The 27,254-nt window shown below is 41.1% G+C and overlaps 1 protein-coding gene across 3 annotated transcripts in view; it reads left to right on the top strand.

Annotated features, from left to right (window-relative positions):
• ZDHHC8 (zinc finger DHHC-type containing 8) overlaps positions 1–27,254 on the top strand; it is a 245,272-nt gene that overhangs the window by 166,338 nt on the left and 51,680 nt on the right. The window contains exons 7-12 of one of the 3 annotated variants that reach the window (XR_004003000.1): positions 905–1,037; positions 2,042–2,159; positions 3,066–3,175; positions 6,068–7,104; positions 14,495–15,431; positions 21,239–21,335. Coding sequence is in view for 2 of the 3 variants with exons in the window: in XM_030583133.1 (XP_030438993.1) it covers positions 905–1,037; positions 2,042–2,159; positions 3,066–3,175; positions 6,068–7,104; positions 14,495–14,678 (1,582 nt within the window). In the remaining variant the exon portion in view is untranslated. Of the gene's footprint in view, positions 1–904; positions 1,038–2,041; positions 2,160–3,065; positions 3,176–6,067; positions 7,105–14,494; positions 15,654–21,238; positions 21,336–27,254 lie in introns of those variants that run through there. The other 2 variants (XM_030583133.1, XM_030583134.1) reach the window with 2 other exon arrangements.

Below are 27,254 nucleotides of genomic sequence, written 5' to 3'. Positions count from 1 at the left end.
AAAACCGATTAGGCACCTAAACTGGACAGTCATTTTTCCTTTGCAGTCTCTTTGGTATGATAGAGTTTTGAGTAGTATCTTTACTTTTAAAATGCCATTACTGTACTCAGAATTTTAGGAAATATTATCCTAGTGTTTTATCAAGGCCTACTGTCACATATCTTCTCCCTCATGAACTTGTCGAAATCACCAAGCAAACCATCACTGCTGAGGTGTCCTGTCCACTGTCCAAATTAGAAGAAGCTAATGCAGATATTTTGATCTCATGTCACCGGGTATTATATGGTGGTGCAGTCTCCTTTAAAGTTTATCAAATTGTTTTATCTCCATTTATCAGTCCCCAAGAAGTGAAAAACTTTTCAACCAACTCCCAGGAATGCGCCTTTCACACTAAAATTTGGGGGTTTGGGGGAGAAGAGTGATGTGAAGAGATCCACCAACTCATAATCATTCCTGTGTTCCAATTTTATCATCCCTAGAAAGGGTCTAACTTTCCCACATCTCCTAATATAACTAAACTTTTCTAGGTGCTGATAAACCAAGTCCTCTTCCAAAACACAATTGGCATGGCACATTACTACTCACGTCTCCTACAGATCTGGCAAAATTCAGGGGAAATGCTTTTACTGGTTGTGTGGCTGTGTGCTACCCTCTTGCCCCTCCTCACCTGAACAGTATTGGAGACCAGTGTATCAAAATTGCAGGGTTTTTTATTGGTGGTATCTCCTATTCAGCTCCTGATTCACTTCAATCTTTGCACCTGCTGGACAAGCATCCACTGAGATAAATGTCCTTTACTCATATAGATTTTGCCATATCTCTTAAATCATACACTACAAACACAGGGTTTTTCTTGTCTGCATGCCTAGGGTTTTTTAACATTTATTATTGAATAATCAATCAGGTACATTGTTGAGCCAAAGAAAAAGCAGGCTGTGAGTGTGAAGCCTCCTTTCTTCAGACCAGATCTATCCGAGCGACAGATCACAGTGAAGATAAGTGACAATGGGATCCAAGCCAATCTTAACCGAAGCAAGGTAAAGCAGCCTTCAATACCCTCTGTCTACGAGTACAACTTGAAAACTAGGCTGAAAATAACTTTCATTATTGGGATACTCTTAGAGATAATACTCCTCTGGAGGAACATGAAGGAAGTCAAGTATTCTTCCCTGCATTTTGAAAGTAAATTAGGAATAATAGTGCCAAGAGCTATTGACCCTTTGAAGGTCCTCCTATAGCACTCTAATGGGAGAGCAAGAGAAGGGTGAGCATTGGTTCTTTATGGCAGTTAGTTAAGAGTTGGCACAGGACTTTTCACTTCCTGGCCCTTGTTCTGGTTTTTGTTTGTTTTTTAATTAATCCACCATATTGTGCTGATCGCAGGAGTTCTGGCACCATTAGGCAACCTGGTTTACTTGAGGCAAGCAATGAGCCCCAAGCCTTCAGCAAGCACTGTGATCCAATGCATAGAGCATAGAACTAGCACCCAGGAGAATTGCGGTCTGTTCCTACCTCTGGCAGTGCAACTTTTGCAGATCATTACATCTTGGTATCTCACTTTCTATTTGTATATAAAGGGAATAATGATGCTTTTACCTTAGTAAAGTGCTGCAAGATTTATGGTGCTAAGCTTTATAGACATGAGAAATTATCTCTCAAGCTTTTATATAGTGAACTCCTGGAATGGCCTTCTTGGTAATAAAGGAACACTAGTTGCTGATGACTTCTCTGCACGGGGAAATGCCGACAGTGGTATGCTGTGTGTTAACGAACATGAGGTTAAACATGATCTGTCACTCTGTGTAGATAAGGACTGTTAGATTTAAAATCAAGTCAATTGGTTGCGGTTAAACTAGGTTTTAGACATAACAGGCCTATGTACATAGAGTGTTGGATTGTGTTTATCCCCATGTTCGTTAACACATAGTATACCACTCTGACATTTCCCAGTGTAGACAAGTCTTTAGAATCTATAATACTTTAGCACATGTTGTTATCTAAACCACTTGAGGGAAATGATTGATTCCATGGTTATTTTCAGTCTAAAGTTAGCCTGGAAGGTCTGGAGGATAAAACCATGGACATCCAGCCACCTCTGCCTCCCAAAGGAGATCCAAGCAAGTACTCTGAACTGAAGGGGCAGCTGGGAACCAGTGAAGGTATGGTAGCCTGATCAATACTTTATTTTTGATGCTATGAAAATATGTTGGTGTCCGTGCATTGTTCTTCCAGAACCTTCATGGAATGTGGATTTCTTTGTGCTTTTGGGGAAGCTCTTAATTCTCTTAATTCTTAATTTGAGAGAGAATTTGATATAAGTATAGAATTCACTGCAGACAGTAAGAGGAAAACACTACACTTATTTCTGAATATATCACTTTGATACTGAGTAGGCAGGGGTGTGTGTGTTTGCATTTCAGCTGGGATGAGATCCAGCAAAGGACCTGGCAGAGGTCATTTGGAATTCCAGAAAGAGGGTTGTTTGGCTTTACAGTAGAGATAAACCCCTCGACCCAGAACTTGGATCTGGATCTGGACCTGGATCTGACCTCTCCCAGAACCCAAAGTGTTCTGGTCCAAGTCTATGGTTAGGCCAAAGGAGGCAGCTGAGAAATTCAGATCCTGATCCTAACTTTTTAGATCCAAACACTCCTGAATGTGAGGATATTTAGTTTGGACCCAACTGTATTTTGCAATTGGGGGAAGATGTAAGTTGGCAACTCTGGCTTTAACTACCAAGGACCTATTATGTCTTATGTTTTCCTTGTTTTATTTAGATTGTAAGCTCTATGGGCCACAGAGTGTGTCACGTATACGTATCCAGTCCTGCAACGAGTTACAGCCATGCGTGTAGCTACTTCCATGTGGAGTTCCATTGACTTCAGTGGGACTCTGCGCATGAGTACAGACACACAGAGTTTTCACCCTTTGCAGGACTGGAGCTCAATTTGTAAATTGCCATGTTTATTTATGGGGTTTATATACAATTCTGTAATCTTATTTATTAACATGCCATTTTAGACATACTGTTCATGCGCATGGTCTGTTGACATTTGTTTTTCCAGAGAGTGGTCTTTCACCTAAATTGATCAGTCCCCCAACTCCTGCCATGTATAAGTATCGACCAGCTTTCAGCAACAATTCCAAAGTCCACTACCACGCTGCAGCTGAGCAGGTGAGCATGTCATAATGGTCGAGAAGAACCTGTTCCAAACAAGCAGTAGACTACTTCAACATGATGGTGAACTCACCTCCAGGTTGTTGTGAATGTTCCAGTACAGAAGTCAATATTTGTACAGGTTGGTGTTTCACACTTGGAATGTACAGTACTTTCTGTGTGAAACCTTTTTATTTTCAGTACTATTGCGATTGTCATGATGCCCTACTGAAAAATGTGCCCATTTGCTTTACCACATTTTGAACCTGATCCTGAGAACTCTCAACTTCCATCCTTCCATGGACATGAAAGTCAGTTCCCAGCATATAAGCTCACAAAGCAAAAAAGAGCTTTAAAAGAATTCCTTGTGGGTATATATTGTTGTTGAAATTAATATAAGATTATGTACATTTGAACAGCCTTAACACACTTTTAGTGCTTGGGTTACAGTTTTTAAAAAATGACCCTTCATATTATCTGTTAACAGAAAGAAAATTAAGGTCCTAACAGTTAAAGGGACACTCTGTCCTGGAAAATAGGCTCAGAAGTTACCAGTTTGTTCTATCATGTATGTTGGCAAAATCCATGCAAATGTTTATATATGGATGGATATTTCCCCTTCAACAAATACCCCAATGCTATTTCTTTAAAATTAATTTCAGCAGCAATTCCATCTTCCACCCTACAGTAACATCCAGGGTATACCTGCAATCAAGGAAATGAATGTAGTAGAGATATGAAGCAGAAGTCAGATTCAAGCTTCCAAGGGGTTGTTCTAAATGGCAGTGATGGGGATAGGGACAAAGAGGGGCTTTGGCAACGTCCTTTTAACTTTTTGAAAATGAAGGCCGTGTCTGCTTGTTGTAGATATCACTGATTCTTTACCAGCTTTAAAAACTTAAGGTTTTAATCTTACTGCGTCATCTACTTATAAATCATGCTTTCCAGATCTGTCCCCAGAATGAGGCAGAAATTGCCTTGTGAAGGGGAGCATTTCAGAATGTGAGTTCTGCACCAAGCTGGCTGTATCAAAATCTTATTATTTCATCTTCACTTTATTACTCGACAAATGGCTTGCCAGCGAGTTCCAAATATATTTACAGGCATCAGCAAGTGCTTAACCTGAAATGTTGATGTGTGCAAGCAGGGTACTACAGTACAGACAGTTTTCCAGGTCCAGATGCAGTGCCTGACATAACCTCCAATGGATAAACTTTTTTCTCCATTTGGGATGTACTGCAATATAGATTCTAATCAGACCAGGGGAGCGGGGGGTTCTGGTAATTAGGTATAGCGTCTTTTAACTGCTAGGTTTCTGGTTCAAATCTAGCCTAAGATGACAAAGTCACCTTAGGCTGATTGACCTGTGTCAAATGAGGTTAGTGCTCTTTGTAATAGACAAGTGGCCACATCACAGAAATTGGTACCAACTGGCAACTTTGCTGGACTTTTAGAGGACTGAATGGATGTGGTGACCAAGCCATATCTAGGGGGTTGGGCATAACTGTCCTCTCGCTTCAGGCTTGAAGTACAGTAGTGGGCTAGTGTGAAGATTGTGCTGCTGCTTCTGAGCTGTTCCTGGTCTTCAGCCTGTCAATCTAGCACCATTCATGAGCAATAAAAACAAATGAGGGGAGGGAGAGCGGAACACCCAGTGGGGGGAAATAGGCCAACCACTTGCATCATTTCTTCCCCATTAAGCAGAGTCCATCATTCCCTTTTCCAGAGAAGAATCCAGTCTATTTCCATGGTTGGGGAAGGTAGAGAACTATCATGCACATTCTCTGCCTTCCAGCCCAAAGACACAACCTTGAAGTAAAAATGAGTATAAAAGCACCTTTCTCTCAGTTATGCTTTTTTTGTATTATTTCCTTTTCTTTTTAAAAAGAAACCTGAAAGGAGAAAATACAAGCAGTATTGATTGCCTTTCTGATTAAATAAGCATACACTAATCATTCTTTTTTTTTTTGCAGAGTTCCAATAACCAATTCATTGTCAGTTGTGGTGAAACCTATCATAAGGGACCAGCCAAAATCAGTTGCTTAGCAGAGAATGGCCTTTAAGTAAAGTTTGAACAAAATTAGAGGCAATCTTACATATACTTTAAAGTAGATGCTTACAACAGAGGGGTTTTCTTCATGGTTTTGATGTATATAAATAAAACATGGGGTTTACGTTTCCTTGTCTGATATAGAACTCTCTCCCACACAGCACATGAAATGGGAAAAACTCCCCCACATCTGCATCAAAGCCACAACTTTTGAAAGTGACCTTTGACTGAGGGTGGCTCAGTTTGTGGCCTCTCATCTTCAATGAGCTTTGGCCTATATTTCAGAATCATTCAGCACTTGTCACATCATTTGATGTCAGTAGGAATCTGGAATGCTCAGCACCATTAAAGTTAGCCCAAAGTGTGTGTGGCTGGGCTCTCTGAAATGGAGGCTCCAGAAACTGGAAGCTACTCTTGGAAAATTTTATTTCTAATCTGTAGGGACAAAGTTTTTCAAGGTCAATGTTGTCCAGTCAAAATCTGACCTACTTTGACACGGGTTTGGTCTGAAAGGGGTGGTCACCTTTCTTTGCAAAGGGCTTTGTTGCAACTGTCAGTGCTCGCTCCTCGGCCTATTTATTACAATCAGTAATACTTACCATGTAACAAATATGAGTTAACCCTTCTCACCTCTGAGGTAAATTATTATCACTGTGTTGCAGGTAAGGAATCTGATGCACCGTTAAGTGACACTTCTAAACACATAGAATGAATCTGTGTCAGATCTGGGCTGAGAATTTGAGACAACCTGATTCCCAGCTCTGTTCTCACTATGCACTTCTCACTCACCAGGAGAAGCAAATCAGTGCTGTGTTCTGTCATAGGGTGCCTTCCCTCTCTCATACTCATCTCTGTTTTAGATCACCATGCAGGAGGGACACAAGCAAGGAGTTTTGATTGAAGAGAATGACCAGAGTCTTGATTATCAATCGGAGCCCAACCTGGACATCTCGAACTACAGGAAGAGCTCGCTTCACAAGACTTATCAGTCCTCCCCACTCCAGATAGACTCCTTCGCCGTCAATTCGCGATCCCTGAGCTTGAAGTCTGCCAGCAGGAGAGGGACAGACAAAGTGCCACTGCATCCAATAAAATCAGAAGGGGCTGCTTCCACCCCCTACAAAAGCATCTTTTCCCCCAACTCCCTGTCAAACAGAAATGGAAGTCTGTCTTATGACAGTTTGCTAAACTCCATGTCCCCTTCCGGGAGGAAATGCATAGTCCATTCTGCTGTTGGCTCCGTGGGGTACCATTCGCCATATTTGTCAGCCAAAATGTGCCACCTACGGGGAAGCGAGCTGCAGCGCCAGGCTCCACAGAGTTTCAGCCCGGTGCTGGGGGGCCCAGCGTCGCACCAGCGGGACCCCTCTCCCGTCCGTTACGACAACCTTTCAAAAACCATCATGGCATCCATCCAGGAGAGGAAAGAAATGGAAGAGAGGGAGAAGCTCCTCCTGTCACACCCGGATTCAGTGTTTGCAGACTCGGGTGTGTATGACACCCCTAGCTCTTACAGCCTTCAACAAGTCAGCGCGCTGTCTGAAGACCCTCGCAGCATGGTGATGAGATATGGCTCCAGAGACAATTTGATGACTGCGACCAATTTTAGCACAAGGAACCCTATACTGCAGTCCTCGGTGTCTTCCCTCTCAAGTGCAATGGCCAGGGCACCAAGGACTTCCACAACTTCCCTTCAAGCCGATCTAGCCAATAACAATGTCCAGTCCCATCAGGCACTACAAGGCAGGGTGAGCAATGGCTCCTACAAGTCACCAGGCCATCAGGTCCCATCATCCCCTACAGGGATGCCTAGGTCACCCTCTTATGGAGGTCCAAAGGCTGTCTCATTTGTTAACACTGTGGAAATAACGGAGGTGCAATCTGTGGGAGCACAAAGGTATGGATTGCTTAAATAGCTTGTAAGTAACAAGGTCATGCTTGCAGGCGAGTACAATAGCAGTTATTAATTGTCAGGACTCAGTTTACTTGTTTGCTTAAAAAATAGCAGGCATTGAGATGTGCGTGGGTAGCTCTTTAGTTCTGGGTCTCATAACAACTTTACCATCACTGAACATTTGTTCATTTGTTATTACTCAGGCTGTAGGTTGTAATACGGAGTTTCAGTAGACTGAAGTGCTTTGTTAAAGGTCTTCGTCTTTTTCTTGATAACATGTTCCAGTAATGGTGGAGTATTGACTCTAACATTTTATACAAATGATTGAGCTTAAATAACACTTTTTGGTGAAAGAAGAGTTTAAATTTTATAATGTGGAATGTCTTGATGATTAAATGAAGTTGTAAAGTTTTTACAGAGTTAGGCATAAGCAAGTGTTTAATTGAACAAATTAGATAATTAATTGAATGAATTAGATAATTATTTTAACATTATGGGGCTGATTCTGCCACTCATACCCACGCTGAGTATTGCCTTCTACTTTAGGACTGCTGGCAGCATAAAGTATTACTCACTGTGAGTAAGGATTGTAAAATCTGGCTCTTAATGATTATTCTGGGGGCCCAATAATGTGGAATTGGCGATTAAAGAGCACTGGTCAATTAGAATCTACCCACACCTTGCTGTATCTTGCTGGCATAAGGAAGGAAAAATTCTGTGTCAAAACTTATTTATTTTATTATTTATATATGTTACAGTTATACTTTTAGCTATATCCCATAATTTTTTTGGATTGTCCATAAATAGAGAAAGTGTTTCCTCCCCAAAACCATTCCTCTTTTAATTCAAAAAATATTTTCCTCTTGATTTACTGAACTGTTAATTCTCAGTTCATTCCTCTTGTCCACAAATGGATTGTTCATTATTAATGCTGCGAGTCTGTCACGGAGGTCACGGAAGTCACATATTCTGTGACTTTATGAGACCTCTGTGACTTTTGCAGCATCTGGCACCAAGGCCACCTGAGCAGCTCAGGCATCCCCTGGGCCAGCCACACCAGCTGCTGCTGGAACAGTGTTGGGCCATGGTGCCTCCCCTCCCCAACAGCTGCAGTGGGGGTCCTAGGTTGCGCGCTGTCATCCATTCCACCATGGCAGCAGCAAGGGTCCAGACTCACATGCTGCTGTTCTCCCCCCCTCCCGCAGCACCAGCGGGGGTCCTGGGCCATGCATTGCCACTCCCCCAAAGCACACTTGATGCCCCCAGGCTGCCTCCCTCTCGAGCACTCAAGCCTCCCCCTCCCAAATCACCCTCAGAGCCCCCAACTGCCCCCATCCCAGAGCACCCAATATTTAGTCAGGGGTATATAGCACAAGTCATGGACAGGTCACTGGCCCATGAATTTTTGCTGCCCATGACCTGTCCATGACTTTTACCAAAAATACCTGTGGCTAAAACGTAGCCTTATTCATGAAGGTGGATGCAGTGATTGATTGGGCCAGTGAGGTCCAAGCAATGATATTAAACTCCAATAGCAATGTGACTCTTCATTCAAGTCAGATAATTTGCCCAAACTGTTTTGTAAAATCTGGTTTGCATGTGTAGCAATTTAAAATCAGATTGTTTTATATTGCTTGTATGAGCTATTAGATACAGATGATGGTTTTGTTACTCTTCTGATCTATAGTGGAGATGCTGGTCTATTTCTATGTAAAAGTATGTTTTCATTTGAAAACGGACTAGGTGAAATTGGCCTTCCTTCACTTTCTTAGTAGAAATGATTTAACAGATAATGGAATAAATTAATCTAGATTGTTCTGAATTGGGGAATATCACTGAACAGATTATTGATTGAATTTCCTCACGTATTTATTTGAACATATTTGAGCTCTTTAGAGAAGTCTTTTAAAAATATGGCTTGACTATGAACAGTTGATAACCTCTTTTTATTGTTGTGATTAGTCAGTTAACTCCATAATATTGTTTCTGTTTCCTGATTGGTTGACTATGCGAGCACTTGCAGGTGAGAATTTATAATTTGGCTTCCTTGAATACTTGCAGTTATCACTTTGAAATCTGCTTTCTGCAAACATCCTTGCCAGTAAATCTGTTGTACAAATGCTCCCCCAAAAGGAAAGAATAAGAGGCAGGGAGCATGGCAAAGAGTGAGTTTCTTTAAAAATACCAAGTAAATGCTGTTTTAATAAATAAATCAATCCCATCTTTTTTGCCCATCACAGCTGTCACCTCATGATGAGTTTCAGCAGAAAGACCCAGAAATGAACAGCCCTGTAGCCTGAATTAATTTCATCATGGAGGTGGTCCTTGTAAAACAGAATTGACGCTAGCTGACAGGCAGCATCTGGGAAGCTTGTAGCACCACTTCCCATGCTATAATGGTTCTACAGAAGAAGGGAGGGTTTCAGATTGGGGCTTGATATGACTAAGAGCATGGATAACTGGTATCTGAGCAGTTTCCTGAAATGCTAGCATCAGTCACATGTGGTTCTCTCTCTTCCTTGGGGAAAATATGCGCCTTGAGTTTGAAGGTCTGAAAAGATCTCACAATATGCAGCGCATACTGTAATCATTTCAGCTCAGTCTTAAGTTTCAGTGGGGGAGGTTTAGGTTGGATATTAGGAAAAACTGTTTCACTCAGAGAGTGGCGAAGCACTGGAATGGGTTACCTAGGGAGGTGGTGGAATCTCCTTCCTTAGAGGTTTTTAAGGTCAGGCTTAACAAAGCCCTGACTGAGATGATTTAGTTGGGAATTGGTCCTGCTTTGAGCAGGGGGTTGGACTAGATGACCTCCTGAGGTCCCTTCCAACCCTGACATTCTATGATTCTATGAGTGCATGATGGAAGGATCTAATTCTGTGCATCAGAGAAGTACACCTTTTTTCCATATCTGATGCTTTGTGCCCTCTGTCATGCCCTCTGGTTAGTTTCCAGATTACACAATCCAGCACTAATTTAAAGAAAGCCATTGAAACAGTGCAGAAACATTACTGCCCTTGCCCTAAAATCCCATGTTTCTCCAAAGCCTATTGGTGAATTGTAGTTGTCAAAATGATTTTCTCAGTGGCAGAATAGTGAACATTCAGCAAGAAGACACTTCTGTCCTTTTCTCTTCTTTTCATATATATTAAACTAATGGTTTTATTTTAGTGACAGGAACTGTCTGTTTTTCCTTCCAACTCTGCCTTCAGTGTGAGCCCCAAAGATGCCAGTTGCTGCTATGGAAATTAGTATACAGGGTGGGGAGGGAAGATGCTGATACAACAGCTGTTTGCATCACATTGGTCTCTGTCTCTTGTTGATCACACAGCTGTCACCTTATGGGCAAGTGGTATAGTTTCTGTAAATTCACTGCAGGTCAGATCTCTGCAGTTTTCAGAAATGCTAAATGCAGTACAAGTGGCCTGACTAATTTTTTTTCCAAATAGGTTGAGCATCCATAAATTCCATTTGAGGTTAAAGGGAGTTACAGGTACTCAGCACATCTGAAAATGAGTCATTTCCATTTAGGTGCCTAGATGGTGCCCAAAGTCAAGCATAAAAATCAATACATTTGAAATTTTTAGGCTACAAGAGTCAAGCTGCAGCAGGAGTTCTGTGCTAATAACTCTGCATACATCTAATGAGCTACTTCTCATGACAGCAGCACTGCAGATACTAATGCCCCTTCTCCACTTTCTCCCAACTCCTGTCTCTCATGTTTCATGAAGGAGATCGTCAGATCCCTTATGCTACATGGTAAGAAGAAACTGGACTATTGAGACCAAATTCAATGCTGATTTAGGCCCTATGTAATCCTTTGCATTTCAGTAAGATTGAGCATGGTGTAATGAATGCAGAATTTTTGTTTTTAAGTAGCTTGCACTAAAGTTGGGAATACAGATTTTGGGAAGCAAGAGATTCAGGTGCTGACTAGCAACTTTAAGGAAAATACATACTGAGAACATCCCTGATTTTCCCTTAGGAAGCAGCTGCTTTGTGTACCACAGAGAACCCACATATTGGGAGGAGGTTCTCTGGCCAATATAGGACTGGAGTAACTGTTCTATGCTGGTCCCCTCCTCCATTTTTATTATTGCAGTAGCTCGTAGAGGCGCAGGGCCCCATTGTGATAGGCACTGTTCAAACAACACAAGGAACATGTCTGGAATGTATTGCACTCCAGCTATTATTCTCTGCCAGTGAAATGGCCCACAAAGGGTCAGTCAATACAAGCCAGTCCATTTTAGAGCAACCATAGGGCATTAATTGCATCATAAGATCAGGGCCAGAATCAGGGCAGTGCAAAGATGGCTTAAAGCTATGCCTAGAAAAGAAGGAATGAACAATCCAACCTATTTTGCCTTACTTGGCTTTCCTCTAACATACTGCTGGTTCAGCAGGAGGTTCTGATAGAAAGTGCCCAGTGATACTGAGTGGAGGAAGAGGGAGCAACTGGGAATTACTAAGCTAAAATCTATCAAGGCACTTAGATCAGAGAAATTAAGTTCTCAGGAAATACGAGATCTTGTGCACGTGAGCACTTCATGTTCCCTCTGTTTTCTTTTACCGTTTCATTTCCTCTGGGGCTGTGCTCACCACTGAGCTCCACTGAGCAGGTGAAGACTTTTGTGTTTACTTTTTACAGAAGATCAGGGACATTGGCCTTTAAATCACATCTGTGTTTCTGCAGGAGCTTCTGATAAGCTTTTTGACAAGCAGGAATCAGGAGCAAATGTTCAACCTGGCTTCCATTTTTAAAAAAGTAACAAGAAATAGCTTTGGTACCCAGGGACTTACAGGAAATCTTCCATAATTTCCTGGGCTCCCAGAAGCCTTTTAAAATCTGTGAGGAGCCAGTGCTTCAGGGAGCTATTCTGGGAACTGTGAGATACCTGGAGGGTAGTGAGACTGCGATGGAGCATTGCAGCACTAATGTGGACAGAACTTCCGTCAAACCTGCATGGACACTTACACTAGTACACTAGTACTTACACTTGTGATGTCCTGCCAGTTCAGTTACCTATAGTTTGGTTCTTTAGTGCAGGCACAGCCTAAGTGTGTAGCAGAACTTAGATTGGCATGAGGTATTGGAGCCGCTTCTTTAGCTCCAGGGCAGAACATCCATACCAGGTGCCAGATGAATCCCTGCTTCTCCATCCTGGGGAACTTTGGGCCAGTTGAGAGAACATATGGTGGCAGTGTGACGTTAAGGCTCATCAGTTGGGTGCAAGAAATCCTACCTTGTGCTGCCATCTATATGTTTTGCTTCCATGCAGAGTGGGCCATGTTCTAAACCAATTAAAATTGTCTTGGCTTGCAGATTGTCCCACAGTGTGAATAGCACATTCCTTTTAAAATATATTCTTGACACAAGGTAGTTTTGCTACAATAAGTACATGTAGTGAGCACATATGTAGTAACCTAGCCTTAAGAATGGGTCAGATGAAACTTATGTTCCATCCAAACTGATAGCATATATTACAAGAAGAAATCATGTTGAAAGAGTCATGATTATAAAATTGCTTCGAAGCAGGGGATGTTTTTGTAATGTAGCTGGGATCTAAAACCAGGGCCGGCTCCAAGGTTTTTGCCGCCCCAAGCAGAAAAAAAAAAGAAGCCATGATCACGTTCTGCAGCTCTACTGCTATTGCTTCAGTCTTTGATGGCAGTTCAGCTGCTGGTCCTTCGCTCCGAGAAGGACTGAGGGACCCTCCACCAAATTGCTGCCGAAGACCCGGACTTCCCTCACTGTTGGCCGCCCCAAGCAGCTGCTTGCTGGGCTGGTGCCTGGAGCCGGCCCTGTCTAAAAGACTCCAAGCAGAGATACCAAGGGGGTGATCCAAAGATTACTGAAGTCAGTGTAACTAGTCCAGTTCTTGTCAATGGACTTTGTATCCGGCTCTAAGTGAAAATACTGATGAAAGCAAGAAAAATTCCTCCATCTCTGTTTTGGGAAGGACAGTAAGTGTACACACCATCACATTATACAGCCTTAGCCACAGGTCATCAGCAGAGTTTGAACCTGGGATCTTCAACACCATTTATAGATATCTCTCCTACTTGAGTTAAAGTAGTAACTCAGTGAGCTGGTAATTGGCTGTTATCCTCTACATAAACTAGCCATTAGACGGGGACAGGAAAAAATACTTTGTACGCATGTTCAATATCGTTGACTTTTTAAAAACAGCACTCCCTATTGAAATTAGCTGGGCGTTCTCTTTAAAATTCAATGACACAATCTGGCCATATACAAGAATCAACCATTTCCTTGCCTATACAACAGTCTCATCTGCTTCCTTATCCCTGAAAGGTAGTGTTGAGAAACTGATAGATTGATGGGACTGACATTAGGAACAGCCAAGTAAAAGAATCTGCCTTAGAGCGCAAACTAACCCTTGTTTATTTCAGCATATTCCATTCATGTTCCATTTATGCCTTACCTGAGGGCTACTGGATTGTGATGGACAAAGGATTTACACCCTACTTTGACATATGTTAACCTTTTCAAAATGGACTTTTCTTTCATAAAGATCCTTAACCATATCTGTCATAATTGCTCTTAAGGGCCAGATTCTACAGTGCAGCCTTAAAGCCATCTTACACATTGCAGGAGGGGTCAGCCTGATGGAAGGGTGATTTTCTGTTGAGTGACACAGGAACTCTTGTACCGCTGCTGGCACAGCTGGAAAAAGGGGCCTGGCTCATGCATCCTGGGCTATGTTACCCTGGGTTGTGTTTCAGCTCCCTTGAGGCCTTTGCAGACCATCATAAATTAGAGCATCCCTTAGGCTGCTCTAACATGATAGATGGAGTAGAGAAAGTGCAGAGGTGAGCATTGGTTAATACGGTACCAGGATCACGGGAATGGAAACGTGAGCTTTAAGCGACCCTTCCTGACTTGCACTCTGTGTTTCCTCTGTAGTTGAGGATCTGGCCCTAGGAGCTTATGCTTTACTTTTATTATGACATTCAGGGATTAGTAACAGCATTCTGTTCTTTCACAAGAAGTGTTTTGCTGCTGCCTTTCCTTAGGTGATTTTTCTGAGTTCTTGTTTTTCTTCTGAACATAAGTAAAATTAAGTTTGAGCAAAGGCCAGCAATGCAAAAGAGACCTTGCAAAAAAAGCAACTTCTTACGCAATAAGATCCAATCCAGCAAAGCATTTAAGCATGTGAATAATCCCAGTGGGCCTGATCCAAAGTCAAAATTAAGCTACAGTCTCTAATTTCAGTGTGCCTTGCATCAGGCCAATTGACTTCAGTGGGGATACTCACATGCTTAACTGTTCTGCTGTTTCAGGACATAAAGTAACAAGGACAATTGCTGTCTGGCTAGCTGGCTGCCATTACTTTGATCACTAACCCTGGATCGCTTTATATTTATTTTGTTGCAGGGAGGACATGCAGTTGAAGACACCTCACAGTAAAATAAATGGACAGCCAAAAGGAATTTCCAGGGCAGATTGTCGACTGGGTTCAACGTCAAGTTCCCAGGGGGCCCCGGTCAGTCCTGCTAGACATTCAAACGTTAAGAAGGTGTCTGGTGTTGGTGGAACAACCTATGAAATTTCAGTGTAAAATAAAAATTAACAGTTAAAATAAAGAGCCATCCATTAAGCCAGCCATGAAGCTAGGTGCACTGTGAAGACTCAAAGAACATCAACCACAAAAGAAGCAGCAGCTGCCAGTGTCCCTTTTGGGTTTTTTTCTGTTTGTTTGTTTTCATCTTTCTCTTTTGGCCAAAAAAGAGCTGCAGCTTTATTCTTGTGGGAATAAAATTGTACAGTCCATCAGAAACTGTCTCGAACTGACTGCGGAAACTGGCTACCACCTAGCATCACAACCATAGAGATTATTTCTTTCATGAAAGAGAGTGAAAAAGCCATTGTGTATTTGTCTGTCAAACAAAACTGTCATGTAGAAGTTGTGCTGTGATGAAGAATTAATCTGGGGTCATGTTTTTCCTCACCACAAGTTTTCTGGCCAGCAAAATCTCGGGACAAGCCACTGGCCTGACTCTTATTTTCTTATAGACATGGAGACCAGACTCCTTGTTTGCAGTCTGTGTGTATGAGAACTACCATTTGTCCCCAAAGCATTGTTGGTGTTATTCCTCCTGCTTTAAAAGAACCAGGCAGGGTGCAGTGGCCCTCAAGCATCATGTAGTGTTCTAAGGTCTCTCTCTCTCTCTCCTCCCCCCACTCTCACCCCTTGCTCTAGGTGGAGGGGAGAAAGAATAGCAGCAGCTTCTCACTGTCCATGATTCGCCTCCCTGTGTGTGAAAATGTGTGTGTGTGCATTTGTGTCTTATGGAATCGGACTGCCACATAAGTAAGGATTTATCATTCCTCCCTGTTGCTCCCCCTCCCTCTGTTTTTAAAGGCTTCTTACTCTGAAAAACAAGCCTCTAAGACATAAAAAAAATTCAGATGGGAAAATATCTCTCTCCTCCTTTTTGTTTATGGGATGTATGCAGTAACATGGTTTATTGTCTTGCAGTGGTGCAGTGTGTATAATCTTAGAGGAAAGTTATCATGATCTGTTGAATTTGCAGTGTGTGTGACTGAGCCAAGCACATGCCTAGAGGATATAAATTTGCTGCCTGCCTAATGACCACCAGCCCTTAACATTGCTGGGCAGAAAGTTTTTTCCAGTCAATAACTTTTTTCAATATCAGTTATGTCCATTTAGTTCTCTGGGCTTTCCTCCTCCTGCCCCCACAAAGCTATGTTTCTCTTGTTGAGTTTTGAGGCAACATTATTTTAAGAACCAAAAAAAAGCCAGGCAGATAGCATATGGAATCTCTGCCTTCTGTCTGGCTCTTCAGAGGCAAATAGTGTTTGCTGGACATCTAAATTCATCTCCCCTTCAGGATGCTGGCTTCAAAGGGGTTGATGTTTTATCTACATGCCATGCTGAAAATGGAGAGATCTCCAGATATTTGATAGTCAGAATTTATGTAACAATACAGAAAGATAGTTTGTTTTAATGAACACTAAGATTTATTGTCCATTGAGGAAAATACTGACCTCAGCTTTGTCTTAGTTAACATTTGCCTCATGATTCAGTAAATCTTGACAGCCACCTCAATATCTGCTTATTATGTCCCTTGTATATCACATCTCTTTTTGAGAGGTCAGATAGAAATGCATGGTGGGGTTAAACATGCTTCTGAGTAATGTTCTTGGCTTGAACCAGATCATCTGAAGAGAGAAATTTGGAAAGTAACATAGCAGAAATAGACCCAAAGTAATAGTGGACAGCAAAGTAGATATAGCTTGCAGTGCCGTATGACAGCAAAAAGGCCCAGTGACATTTTGAACTGCATACACAGAGGCATCGCAGAACTGAGAAGTAATAGTCCCTCTATATGGCTTTGGTATAATTTTATCTGGAGTATTATCATTAGTTACAGGCACTTTATTGCCAGAAGTATATTGACAAATTGGATCAAGTTCAGAGGGGAACAATAGATATAAACAGAGAGCTGGAGAGGCTGATTTAAAAAAAGATTAAGAGCTAAAATGTGTAATTAATTGACTGAGCAATATTAAGGGAAGGGGTTATGATAAGCTTACAGATATGTAATTTAAAGGATGTAGTCCCAAAGGTGATACAAGGGGTTATCACTGGTAGCAAATATCTTATATTTAAAAGGAAAAACATTAAACTGAATAGCAGGTGAAGGGGTTGTGGAATAGTCTTCTAGTAGGAAGCCTGATCACTTAGAAGATTTAAAACTAAATTGGACAAAGTCTTAGAAAACTTTCTACAGGGATCAATCCTGTACTGACAAGGGGCTGGTCTAGATGGCCTTATAATTCTCTTCCATCTTTAATTTCTACTCATCTGCAATTCCAGCACGAATTTAACTCCTTAAGGGGTGAAATTCATCTCTGTGGAGAGAGTAGCACAAGGCCTATGTATCACTTAAGTATCACTTAATGTCACACTTAAGCCATCAAAAGAGGGGTTAAGTGGAATGTAGACTTTGTGTTGGCAGTTTGCACTGGGGCAGATTATATCACTTGGAGTGATTATAAACCAAGCCATCCAAGTAAGGCTTTTATACTGCACCAGTGTAGCTTTGAAAATATGCATCCCATGGCACTACACTGTGAACATACTTTATGATGTTAGAAAAGAACAATCTACATATTTTAAGGGCAAATAGGCCTTTGAAATTACTACATAAACTCCTGAGCAAGAATGACTCAATAAGACTAAACACAGTACTATGTGTACTATATGTGTAAACCTTTCAAACACTTATAGCCAGGGTTATTTAGCTATGACTCGTGGAGAGAGGAAGAAAAATAATTGCATTGGGAATACAAATAATTAGGTTACAGTGCAAGTTCTATATACTTTTTCTGAAGGTGGCTTGACTAGAGTTGAGACTCATCTGGCACGTTAGTAGGCTTATGATGGTACTAAAATTCTTTTTTGAAGTTTGCATATAGAGTAGTGTGAATGGAGATGGAAGTAAATTTTTCAACTCTTCCTGGAAGTAGTATTCTAAGAAGTAATTTGAGATTGCACACAGCAAGTTCAGCCCCATTCCCATCTAAAGCCCCAGTCCTGCAATTGGAGCCAAATGAGCACAAGCACCTGCTTTCATAGTTCTTATTGGAGGACTGGGGATCTACTCATTAGCAAAACTGCTGTTGACTTTGGGAGCAACATCTGGCCCGTGTTATTTTTTCCAGCTTTCCAAAATTACAAGTTCTTCAAGCAATTTACAAATTATTAATGATGTGCTACTTTTACTCACATAGTCCTTCAGTTTTTATAGACAGTAAGGCCCAGTACTTCAGATGGTGTGATTTGGTGTAGCGCTCTTTAAATTGGCTAGAGTTATGCCAATTTACATTTCATTGAGGATCTGATCCCCTGGATCGTAACAGAAGATCCACTGCAGGTTAATATGTTTTTTAAGTAGCCTCTTGTTTTGTCTTTCTTAATTTGTACTTCAAAAGTCTTAAGTCTTTTTAATATGTTTATTTTTTTAGCTGTAGGTTGTATATTATGTCTATTTCTTATTTAAGAAACATTGTTTTCATTGCAAATCCCATTTTATTAGCATCATTTCACTGTTCATTCATTCCAGTTTAACACCCAAGTTTCATTTTAGTTCAGTATGTCTTGAGAGAGCTGACACTCTGTAGCTTTAATGAACTGTGTAATAAATAGAGTAACATGATATTAAATGAACCTTACTCCATGAATGGGTGAGAAGAGGAGATCTTTTTACGTGAAGCCTTACAATTTTTCTTTTTTTACTTCTTTGTGTTTTGACTTAATCAGAAGATCTGCATAGCAATGAATTTGAAATGGTGGGCCAAATTCTGCTCCGACTTACAACTATAATTTGGCTCTGTATGTTGAAAACTGGATGCAGAAGTAACTGAGTGAGCAAAAATGTTGTGTTGTCTGAAGGGGAAAAAAACCTTAGGGTTCTGTATTTTCATGCAGCTGGGTAATAAAGTTTCAGAGAATTGCAGGCCTGTGATAAGTATATTAAAGAAACCTCTGCCTTGCATTATTGTGGGCGGCTATCACAGGAAGCTCACAGCCAACACTTTTGTATTTACTTTTTAAATTAAATAAAACCCAAATTCAATAATTCATTTTGGTTAACCTCAGCTGTAAGAGCTACCCAGGCCTATGCATTAATGTCCAATATATGATATGTGGCAAATGAGCTGTTTGTGTTGCTGTGTTGAAAATGGAAGCCAAGTATTAACTGAACTTTGCCTATTATAATTGCATCATGAATACTATAAGGGAGCCTCTTCAGATGATGGCTGCGCTCTATAAAGCTTAAATTATGTGGAAATTGCAATGCAGTTTTCTTTGTACTATACCTCTGGTCCAGCCTAGGGATATATATTTGAAGAGGGAAGGGTGGGGAGGGTCAATGTTGCTGTCACATAGACAGTTTGGGAAGTTTATGTTGACATGTTTTTACGGTCTATATTTCACATGTTCTGCCACCTTGAATTGTTGGAATGTATCTGTGCAGGCTTTGTGGAGCTCTGTCTGTAAAACGTTTTTGTGGATCTGTTAAAATATATATGTGTATGTGTGTACGTGTACACACACACACACACACTCTTTGATATTTTAAGGTGTTACATTTTCCTGGTGTTTCTGCATCAGGCTATATAGCTTCAGGATTGTCCAGAAGGCTCATATGTTCTTTCTACCCGTTTTCTGAGGCCTTGTTAATGTTCCATTGACTACATCACAATCCATGGGCCAAATCCTAAGTGGCATGGAGCATCTTCAGCACCCGCTGACTGTACTGAGAGTTACAGATACTCAGCACCATCCATGGGCTGGCCTCCATGTATGTGTAACACGTAGAAGTGTGTGAAATGTGGTAGTCTTGCATGGCACAAAGGTCAATCTGGATGCAAAAACCTCCGGTGGTAGAACACAAAGGGAACTAATTGAATCTTAAATACCTTCTAGATGAGAGTGGAAAACAAGGTGAGATGACTCCCTTATGGTAATCTCTGAAGGCACTAGTATTGCCGATGATTAAGTGTGGTATCGAGGACAGCAGGATGTGTACATCTGACAGATAGCTAAATTCCAGTCTGTCTAACCACCTATGTCAACCCGTTTGTTTCTAGTCTGTGACAATATGCCAGTTAGGTCTGTGCTAGTAGTTTATAGTTGATACAGTTGCGAAACCCTCTTAAGAGCAGCTGCTCTGGGATCTTAGAAGCCATAATGTGCAGTATGCAGACTGGTGACACTGAGAAAGGATTCATTCATGAAGAGTGTTCATTGTAAATGCTTGTCATGCTTGTGTGCTGGAGTGTCTTTGAATGATAAAGATTAGGCTATATATATATATATATATAAGGATCAGATCCTCAGCTGGTGTAAATCAGCATCGCTCCATTGATTTCAGTTTAATCAAATGGCTGAGGATCTGGCCCACTGTATTTTATATAAAATCATACTGGCTTATTCAGATGTTTTCTATAAGACACAGCTAAATTTACTAAGTTAGCATTAATTTCTCTGATTTCTTTTTTCAGTTCTGTGGGTCAAGTTTCAACTCACTTTTAAAACTAGATAGGAGAACATAATATTTGAAAGAAGGAGAGACAGATGGGAACTACTTGTGCGGGTGAAAATAGCTTTTAAAGGAAGAACAATTACATACTAAGTGGATTTGAATTACTGTCAAAATAATTTTTGTTCGTCTTATCACAATAACTGGAGTTTTTAAAGAAGACATTTCACAGTTGGTAAACCCGTATCATCGAAACATTTCAAAAATGTCTCAGTTAGACATGTCAAACTGTATGGTGAAATATGATTTACTTCCATAGTTAAAAAGAATTCTAAAGAACTGAAGGTACATTTGACTGTGCCTTATAAAGATATATGATATATGTATATATATACATAAGTGTGTACATATATTCAAAGAAAACTGGTTACAGATTTGCTCATCTGGTATATTTTAAATGTGCAACTGATGTTTGTTTACAGAAACAAAATTAGGGGCGGTGTCAGCTGCAATATATATATATATATATAAAATATTTGTTGAAATACAAGCTGAAAATACAATAGAAGGTTAGATCATAGCTAGCATCTCTGCCAAAGGGTCAGGGGCGGCTCTAGCTTTTTTGCCACCCCAAGCATGGCAGGCAGGCTGCCTTTGGTGGCTTGCCTGAGGGAGGTCCGCCGGTCCCACGGCTTCAACATAACTGCCACCCAATTGCCACCAAATCCACAGGACCAGCGGGCTTCCCACAGCCATGCTGCCGAAGGCAGCCTGACTGCTGCCCTCGCAGGGACCGGCACGGTGCCCCCCCTCCCGCTCCCGACTTGCCGCCCCAGGCACGCGCTTGTAGCGCTGGTGCCGGGAGCCACCACTGTAATGGGTTCTCTTGAAAGTGCTGAAAAAGTAAAATCAAGTAGATGGCAGAGCAATTTTAGACTCTTTTGAGGGACATTTAAAAAGAGGGGTGGTTATGAAAGCTTGGGGAAAATCAGTGTTATTATCTTAGACCTTGTCCTTCAGCCTAGTTCCATATATTTATTTTCACTGGTATACCCTCCTATTGCCCCATATCTTATGTATTCACCTTCTTTCAAATCCATTGCAGAAAGCAGGATACACAGGACCTGATGATCTTGCTGTGGTAAATCCTTTGTTCCAGTTCTGTTCTATGCATGTCTCCATATCCCTAAGTGTGTGCAATATGGCCGTCTTAGAATCATAGAATCATAGATTATTAGGGTTGGAAGGGACCTCAAGAGATCATCTAGTCCAACCCCCTGCTCAAAGCAGGACCAATCCCCAAATGTCCCCCTCCAGAATTGAACTCTTCCATTTGGGTCTAGAATATTTTCCAGAAAGTGTTCTAATGGTTTAGTCCTATTGCTTCTAGAATTCCGTCTTGTTAGTATATGATGTCTATTAGCATACTTCCTGGACCTGGATCTACAAAGAAGGGAAACATGCCTGGTGCTCAAAAGAATAAAGCAGGGTGAGTGTGGAAGGGTGGGTTGCATTTCCTAAAGGAGGATAAGAGGATAGAAAAATTGAAGTAATTCCTCAAATAAAGCAGTCTTGGAAAAGCTGGCTCATGTACAGCAGCAAGACACCTTGTTTCTCATTGACCTTGGCAGAATTTCATTAGCCCTTTAATGTGAGCAAACTGACCTCAAACAATTTCTTCCTAAGTAGACACACAGCCATGTACACAGCTATGGCTTAAGCATATTTTTGGACATTAGATCTTGTTTCAGAGTGAGATAAGTGAGTCTTGGTATAAATGATTCATTCTTTCTGGTGACTGTGAGGAAGAACTTACATTATCCATGTTATCTTTCCCCTACACTTTGTTTCCTTCATACTATCTCATACCACGTAGCTATCCTGTTACATTTTGTTCACATTCATTCCTTTTTGTGGATGCTTCAGAAACTTGTACCATAGAACTGGGGTTCTCTGTTGTTCTTCTTCAACAGTAACTGTGTGTGGGAATTAAAGAGGATTAACACTAGCTGTCCTCCATGTATTAGATCTAGTGTGTAGATCCACTCCCGGAATATCTGGCCTGAACAGGAATAGCAGACATGGAAACACTGGCTGTCTGGTCAACATGAAAATGATCAGCATCTGCAGATATTCCAGCTATCCTTTCCTCATTAATCAAAGTTGCTCAGGACTTCTTGTGCACAACCTTTTAAGTGGAGAAACCCAGTTTGTGGTCCAGTGCTATAGCAGAAGAGTATGTTATGATTTATGGGCCAGATTCTGCTTCCAGTGGGCCTTCCAATAGTCGAACAAAATCTGAAGACTCCTCATGGGAGAAGAGAAGTACAGCCAACACAAAAGTTCAAAAATTGCTGTACTGTTCTTTCTTTTTCTCTGCATTCTTCTCTTGAGCCTTCAAGGCACATCTGGTATGTATTTTCAAGCTTTTCTTCACAACCATAAGGACTTATTGTTTTAAAATGAAAGCAGTGATTCTCACATGATCATGACTCCAGGAGCTGGAGTTTTAAGCAAAACATCAAATATTCTGAGACTTGCCATAAAATCCTGAGAGTTGGCAACACTATAATGTAATTTCCTAAAAAACAACTTCTTAAAGTCCTATTTGCATAGTGGCTGTTCACAGAGCCTGACTCACCACAGCATTAAGCCAGTGTGACTCTATTGATTTACACTGGTGTAAAACTGGGGTAACATCGTGAATTAGCAGCAAAGAATCCTGTGGCACCTTATAGACTAACAGACTTTTTGGAGCATGAGCTTTCGTGGGTGAATACTCACTTTGTTAGATGCATGTAGTGGAAATTTCAGGGGCAGGTATATATAGGCAAGCAAGCTAGATATAACAAGGTTAGTTCAATCAGGGAGGATGAGGCCCTGTTCTAGCAGTTGAGATGTGAAAACCAGCGGAGGAGAAACTGGTTGCCAACTACAAAACCAGTTTCTCCTCCCTTGGTTTTCACACCTCAACTGCTAGAACAGGGCCTCGTCCTCGTTCTCTCTAGCTTGCTTGCATATATATACCTGCCCCTGGAAATTTCCACTACATGCATCTGACGAAGTGGGTATTCACCCACGAAAGCTCATGCTCCAAAAAATATAGTTACTTTCCTGCCTACCCTGACCAAGAAACCATCTGATGGTATGATATGGATTCTGTTGGCTAGTGTATGCCCCAAATTTGGGACTTTCAAAGCCAGATTATGTGAATTGGATGTCCAGTCCCTTTGACAGCTTTGAAAGTCCCATCTTAAATTTAAGATTCACTGAGACAAACAATGGTAATATTCTTTCTGTCTTTAGAATTCCAGCCAAACATGTCCTTGCTTGGATTTCAACATTGCTGCAATCCTTGTGCGCCAGTGCATGAGAACCAGATGAGGAAACTGACTGGAAACAAAAATGAAATTGTCCCATCTGTTTTCAGTCTGAGATCTGGTTGGAGTGCAGAAAGCAAGCAACAAGTAAAAAGGTGACTAGATTTCTTAAATTATTTCAGTTTTAAATGATGTAAGGTGTCATTGTTAATTACTCAAGTAAGACATTTTGTATTTTAAAAATTTCCCCTTTGCAAAAAACTGAAACCAAAAACTAACCACCTGTCATAACTATAAAGGGAAGGGAACAGCCCTTCTTTGTACAATACTATAAAATCCCTCATGACCATTTCAAACTTGTAACAGCCAGGCAAGGCGTGTTAGTCTTATTTTTGTTTTCTCAACATGTCAAGGTTCCTCCCCCACTCTGAACTTTAGGGTACAGATGTGGGGACCTGCATAAAAACTTCTAAACTTAACTACCAACTTAGATCTAGTTTCGCTGCCAGCATCCAGATTTCTCAGTCTGGAACACCCCCTTTCCTTCCAAAACCTTTCCCTCCCTGGGTAGCCTTGAGAGACTTTTTCACCAAGTTCCTGGTGAACACCGATCCAACCCCTTGGATCTTAACACAAGGAGAATTTAACCATCCCCCCTCCTTTCCCCCACCAGTTCCTGGTGAGTCCAGATCCAATCCCCTGGGATCTTAAAACAAGGAAAAATCAATCAGTCTCTTAAAAAGAAAGCTTTTAATTAAAGAAACAAAAACAAAAATAAAAATCATCTCTGTAAAATCAGGGATGGAAAATACTTTACAGAGTAATCAGATTCATATAGCCCAGAGGAACCCCCTCTAGCCTTAGGTTCAAAGTTACAGCAAACAGAGGTAAAATCCTCTCAGCAAAAAGGAACATTTACAAGTTGAGAAAACAAAAATAAGACTAACACGCCTTGCCTGGCTGTTACTTACAAGTTTGAAATATGAGAGACTGGTTCAGAAAGATTTGGAGAGCCTGGATGGATGTCTGGTCCCTCTTAGTCCCAAGTGCGAACAACCCCCAAAACAAAGAGCACAAACAAAAGACTTCCCCCCACCAAGATTTGAAAGAATCTTGTCCCCTTATTGGTCCTTTGGGTCAGGTGTCAGCCAGGTTTCCTGAGCTTCTTAACCCTTTACAGGTAAAAGGATTTTTGGTGTCTCTGGCCATGAAGGATTTTATAGTATTGTACACAGGAGGACTGTTCCCTTCCCTTTATAGTTATGACACCACCTTACAAATTTAAATGGTTTAAAAGCCCTTCTTGTAACAAGGCGTGTAGGGTACCTGCCACGTAAAATCCTCAGGACCCTACTGAAATTTCCAGGGTTTATTTAATCTCTTAAAAATCCCACCATTCCATATCAGTGCTCACTTACTGGAATGTTTTTGCTCCATGGGGTCGAGTACCATTCTGAGGATACACTTAAACTATTGCCTGGACTTGATGCCTGCTGGGAAAACTCTCATTGAGATAGTTTAGGGAAAAGATTAAGGGAGTATACCAGGTTTGCCTTGGAAGTTGATGCCTGAGTAAGAGATGAAGGAAAAGTTAGGCTGTCATCTGAGTAATGTATCACTTTGGAATTACCATCCATGTTTTTGTGTCCTTAAGTGAGTGTGTATTGAGCCACAGCTGCACACATAGTCATCAGGAGAGACTGACTCTAGGGCTTTCCACACCAAAACCACAGCCTTGGCCACCTGAAATAAACAAATAATTCTCTTAGATACGGCATAAGAGAGTACCTCTTTCCAGAGAGACATGATACCACACAGTAGGCCCGTGAATTACATGTGCACACTCCCAATTAAGTGGTGAAATCCTAACCCCATTAAAGTGAATGAGAGTTTTGCCACTGACTTCAGTGGATCTTGGATTTCATCCAATGTGTAATTCTTAAGTGGCAACTTTAGGACATAAGTTATCTAACATTAGAACAACATATAGGGCTCCTAATTAGAACTGGTAAAAAACTTTCAATAATTTTCAACAAAAAAAGGACAATTTTTTGTGAAAACTTTCACCAATATTTCCCCATTTTTTGACTAGCTCTACTTCTAAGGGCTCTGCTGCAGAACACCCACAAAGCCTGTGTAAAAGAGCTCTATATGGGGGATCTAAGAGGGCCTGGGATGAAGACGGAATCCTTCATCCACAAGCTAGGGTTTTGGTAATGGAGCAGCAAAGCAGTACTCAGCGTCTTCCTGCATCCACCTCCATGGGAAATGTATAGCTGTGGATCATGGGCCGTGGCTGATAGGTCAGTTCCCATACCATGTCTCCAGACCACCTGCACTGTAGCAGACAAGCACTGTGCCTATTGAGGTGAATAGATTCCATGTGTTCACATACACTGGAACCACAGCAGTTCTACTGTGTTGAAAGACTCCTTCACCCATTTTAGAAGAGTGACAGCATATTGTCCTAAGTTACTGAATATCGTCAAAACGCTTCAGGATCCTTGGATGAGCATATTGTCCTAAGTTACTGAATATCGTCAAAACGCTTCAGGATCCTTGGATGATAGGCACTAGGGGATCACAATTTTATATTATAACTTCTATTATGGCAGACAAAGCCCACAATAATAATAAAAAACAAGGCATTGGAGGGAATAAATGTTGTTGTCCTGTTAGTTCCTCTTGTGAGATCGCACATTAAATGACTTCATGCTACCAACAAAAATCTTTCCAAATATCCCTATTCTTTTGCTCTTGTTTGTTTGAAAGCTCTGGAGAAGGATTTGATATAGGATTTGTAGATACAAGTTAATGGTCTGATCCTGCAGCCTTAATCGGGAAAAACTCCCATTGCTGTCAATGCAGCATCTGAGTAAATTCAATGAATTTCACTGTGGGCTCAGTCCTGCAACCCATACCCTTCTAGTCCAGTTGGTCTCAGGATCAGGCCCTAACTGACTCAGTGAAAGATGTTTAAAAGTATAGATTTAAAAACAGGGTTCCAAATGCTTGTAAATAGATGGGTTATGGTATGAACAGAGTGATTTTTCAGAGAAGTTTTATAACAAAATGCAAATATACAGATTCTTTCCATGTAGTTGGTCACAATCTAATGTACATTAGATAACAAAATGTGCACATTTTGCACAGGTATCGTATTGGCATTTTCCCAGTATTAGGTTTTATGATTTGCAGAAACCAGTTATATGGCAGTAGTTATATGGTCAATATGAAGGATGATCTGGTGGGTAAGGCACTGGAATGGGCTTCAGGAGACCTGGGTTCAGTTCCTGGCTCAACCACAAATTTTTTGTTTGACTTTGGGCACATCATTTAGTTGCTCTGTGCCTCGGGTCCCCCTGTGTCAAATGGGGGATACTGCCTCCTTACCTCACAAGGGTGTTGTGAATCTTTGCAAGGGTTCAGATCCTATAATGATGAGGATTAGATAGATACACCCCACAGGTATCCAGGAGCAGTTTTATAGCTTTGTGCATTTTCAACTCCAAGCTAAAGACTTTTTAGCATCTTTTTAAACCACTTCCTTCGGGATGGAGTTTTGAGGCTGGTTGTCTGATGGATGTTGTTTATGGGAATCTAGGTCTCAAATGCTGACTTTGAAAGACCAGTTTAGTACAAATCCGAAACAACTTTCTGCCTTGATTCTTTCTTTGACCTTTTAAATATTTCCTTATAATGTTTATCCCTCTGCCAATAATACCTGCTTTACAGTGTCCTATTTATTCCAAAAGGATATATGCATGACTGCCTTAAGCAATTTAGCTCTCCTTTCCCTGC

This window comes from Gopherus evgoodei, chromosome 13 (assembly GCF_007399415.2).
Source record: "Gopherus evgoodei ecotype Sinaloan lineage chromosome 13, rGopEvg1_v1.p, whole genome shotgun sequence".
Taxonomy (NCBI): Eukaryota; Metazoa; Chordata; order Testudines; family Testudinidae; genus Gopherus; species Gopherus evgoodei.
The sequence above is the reverse complement of the archived record's forward strand: the minus strand, read 5'-3'. Positions and strand labels throughout refer to the sequence as shown.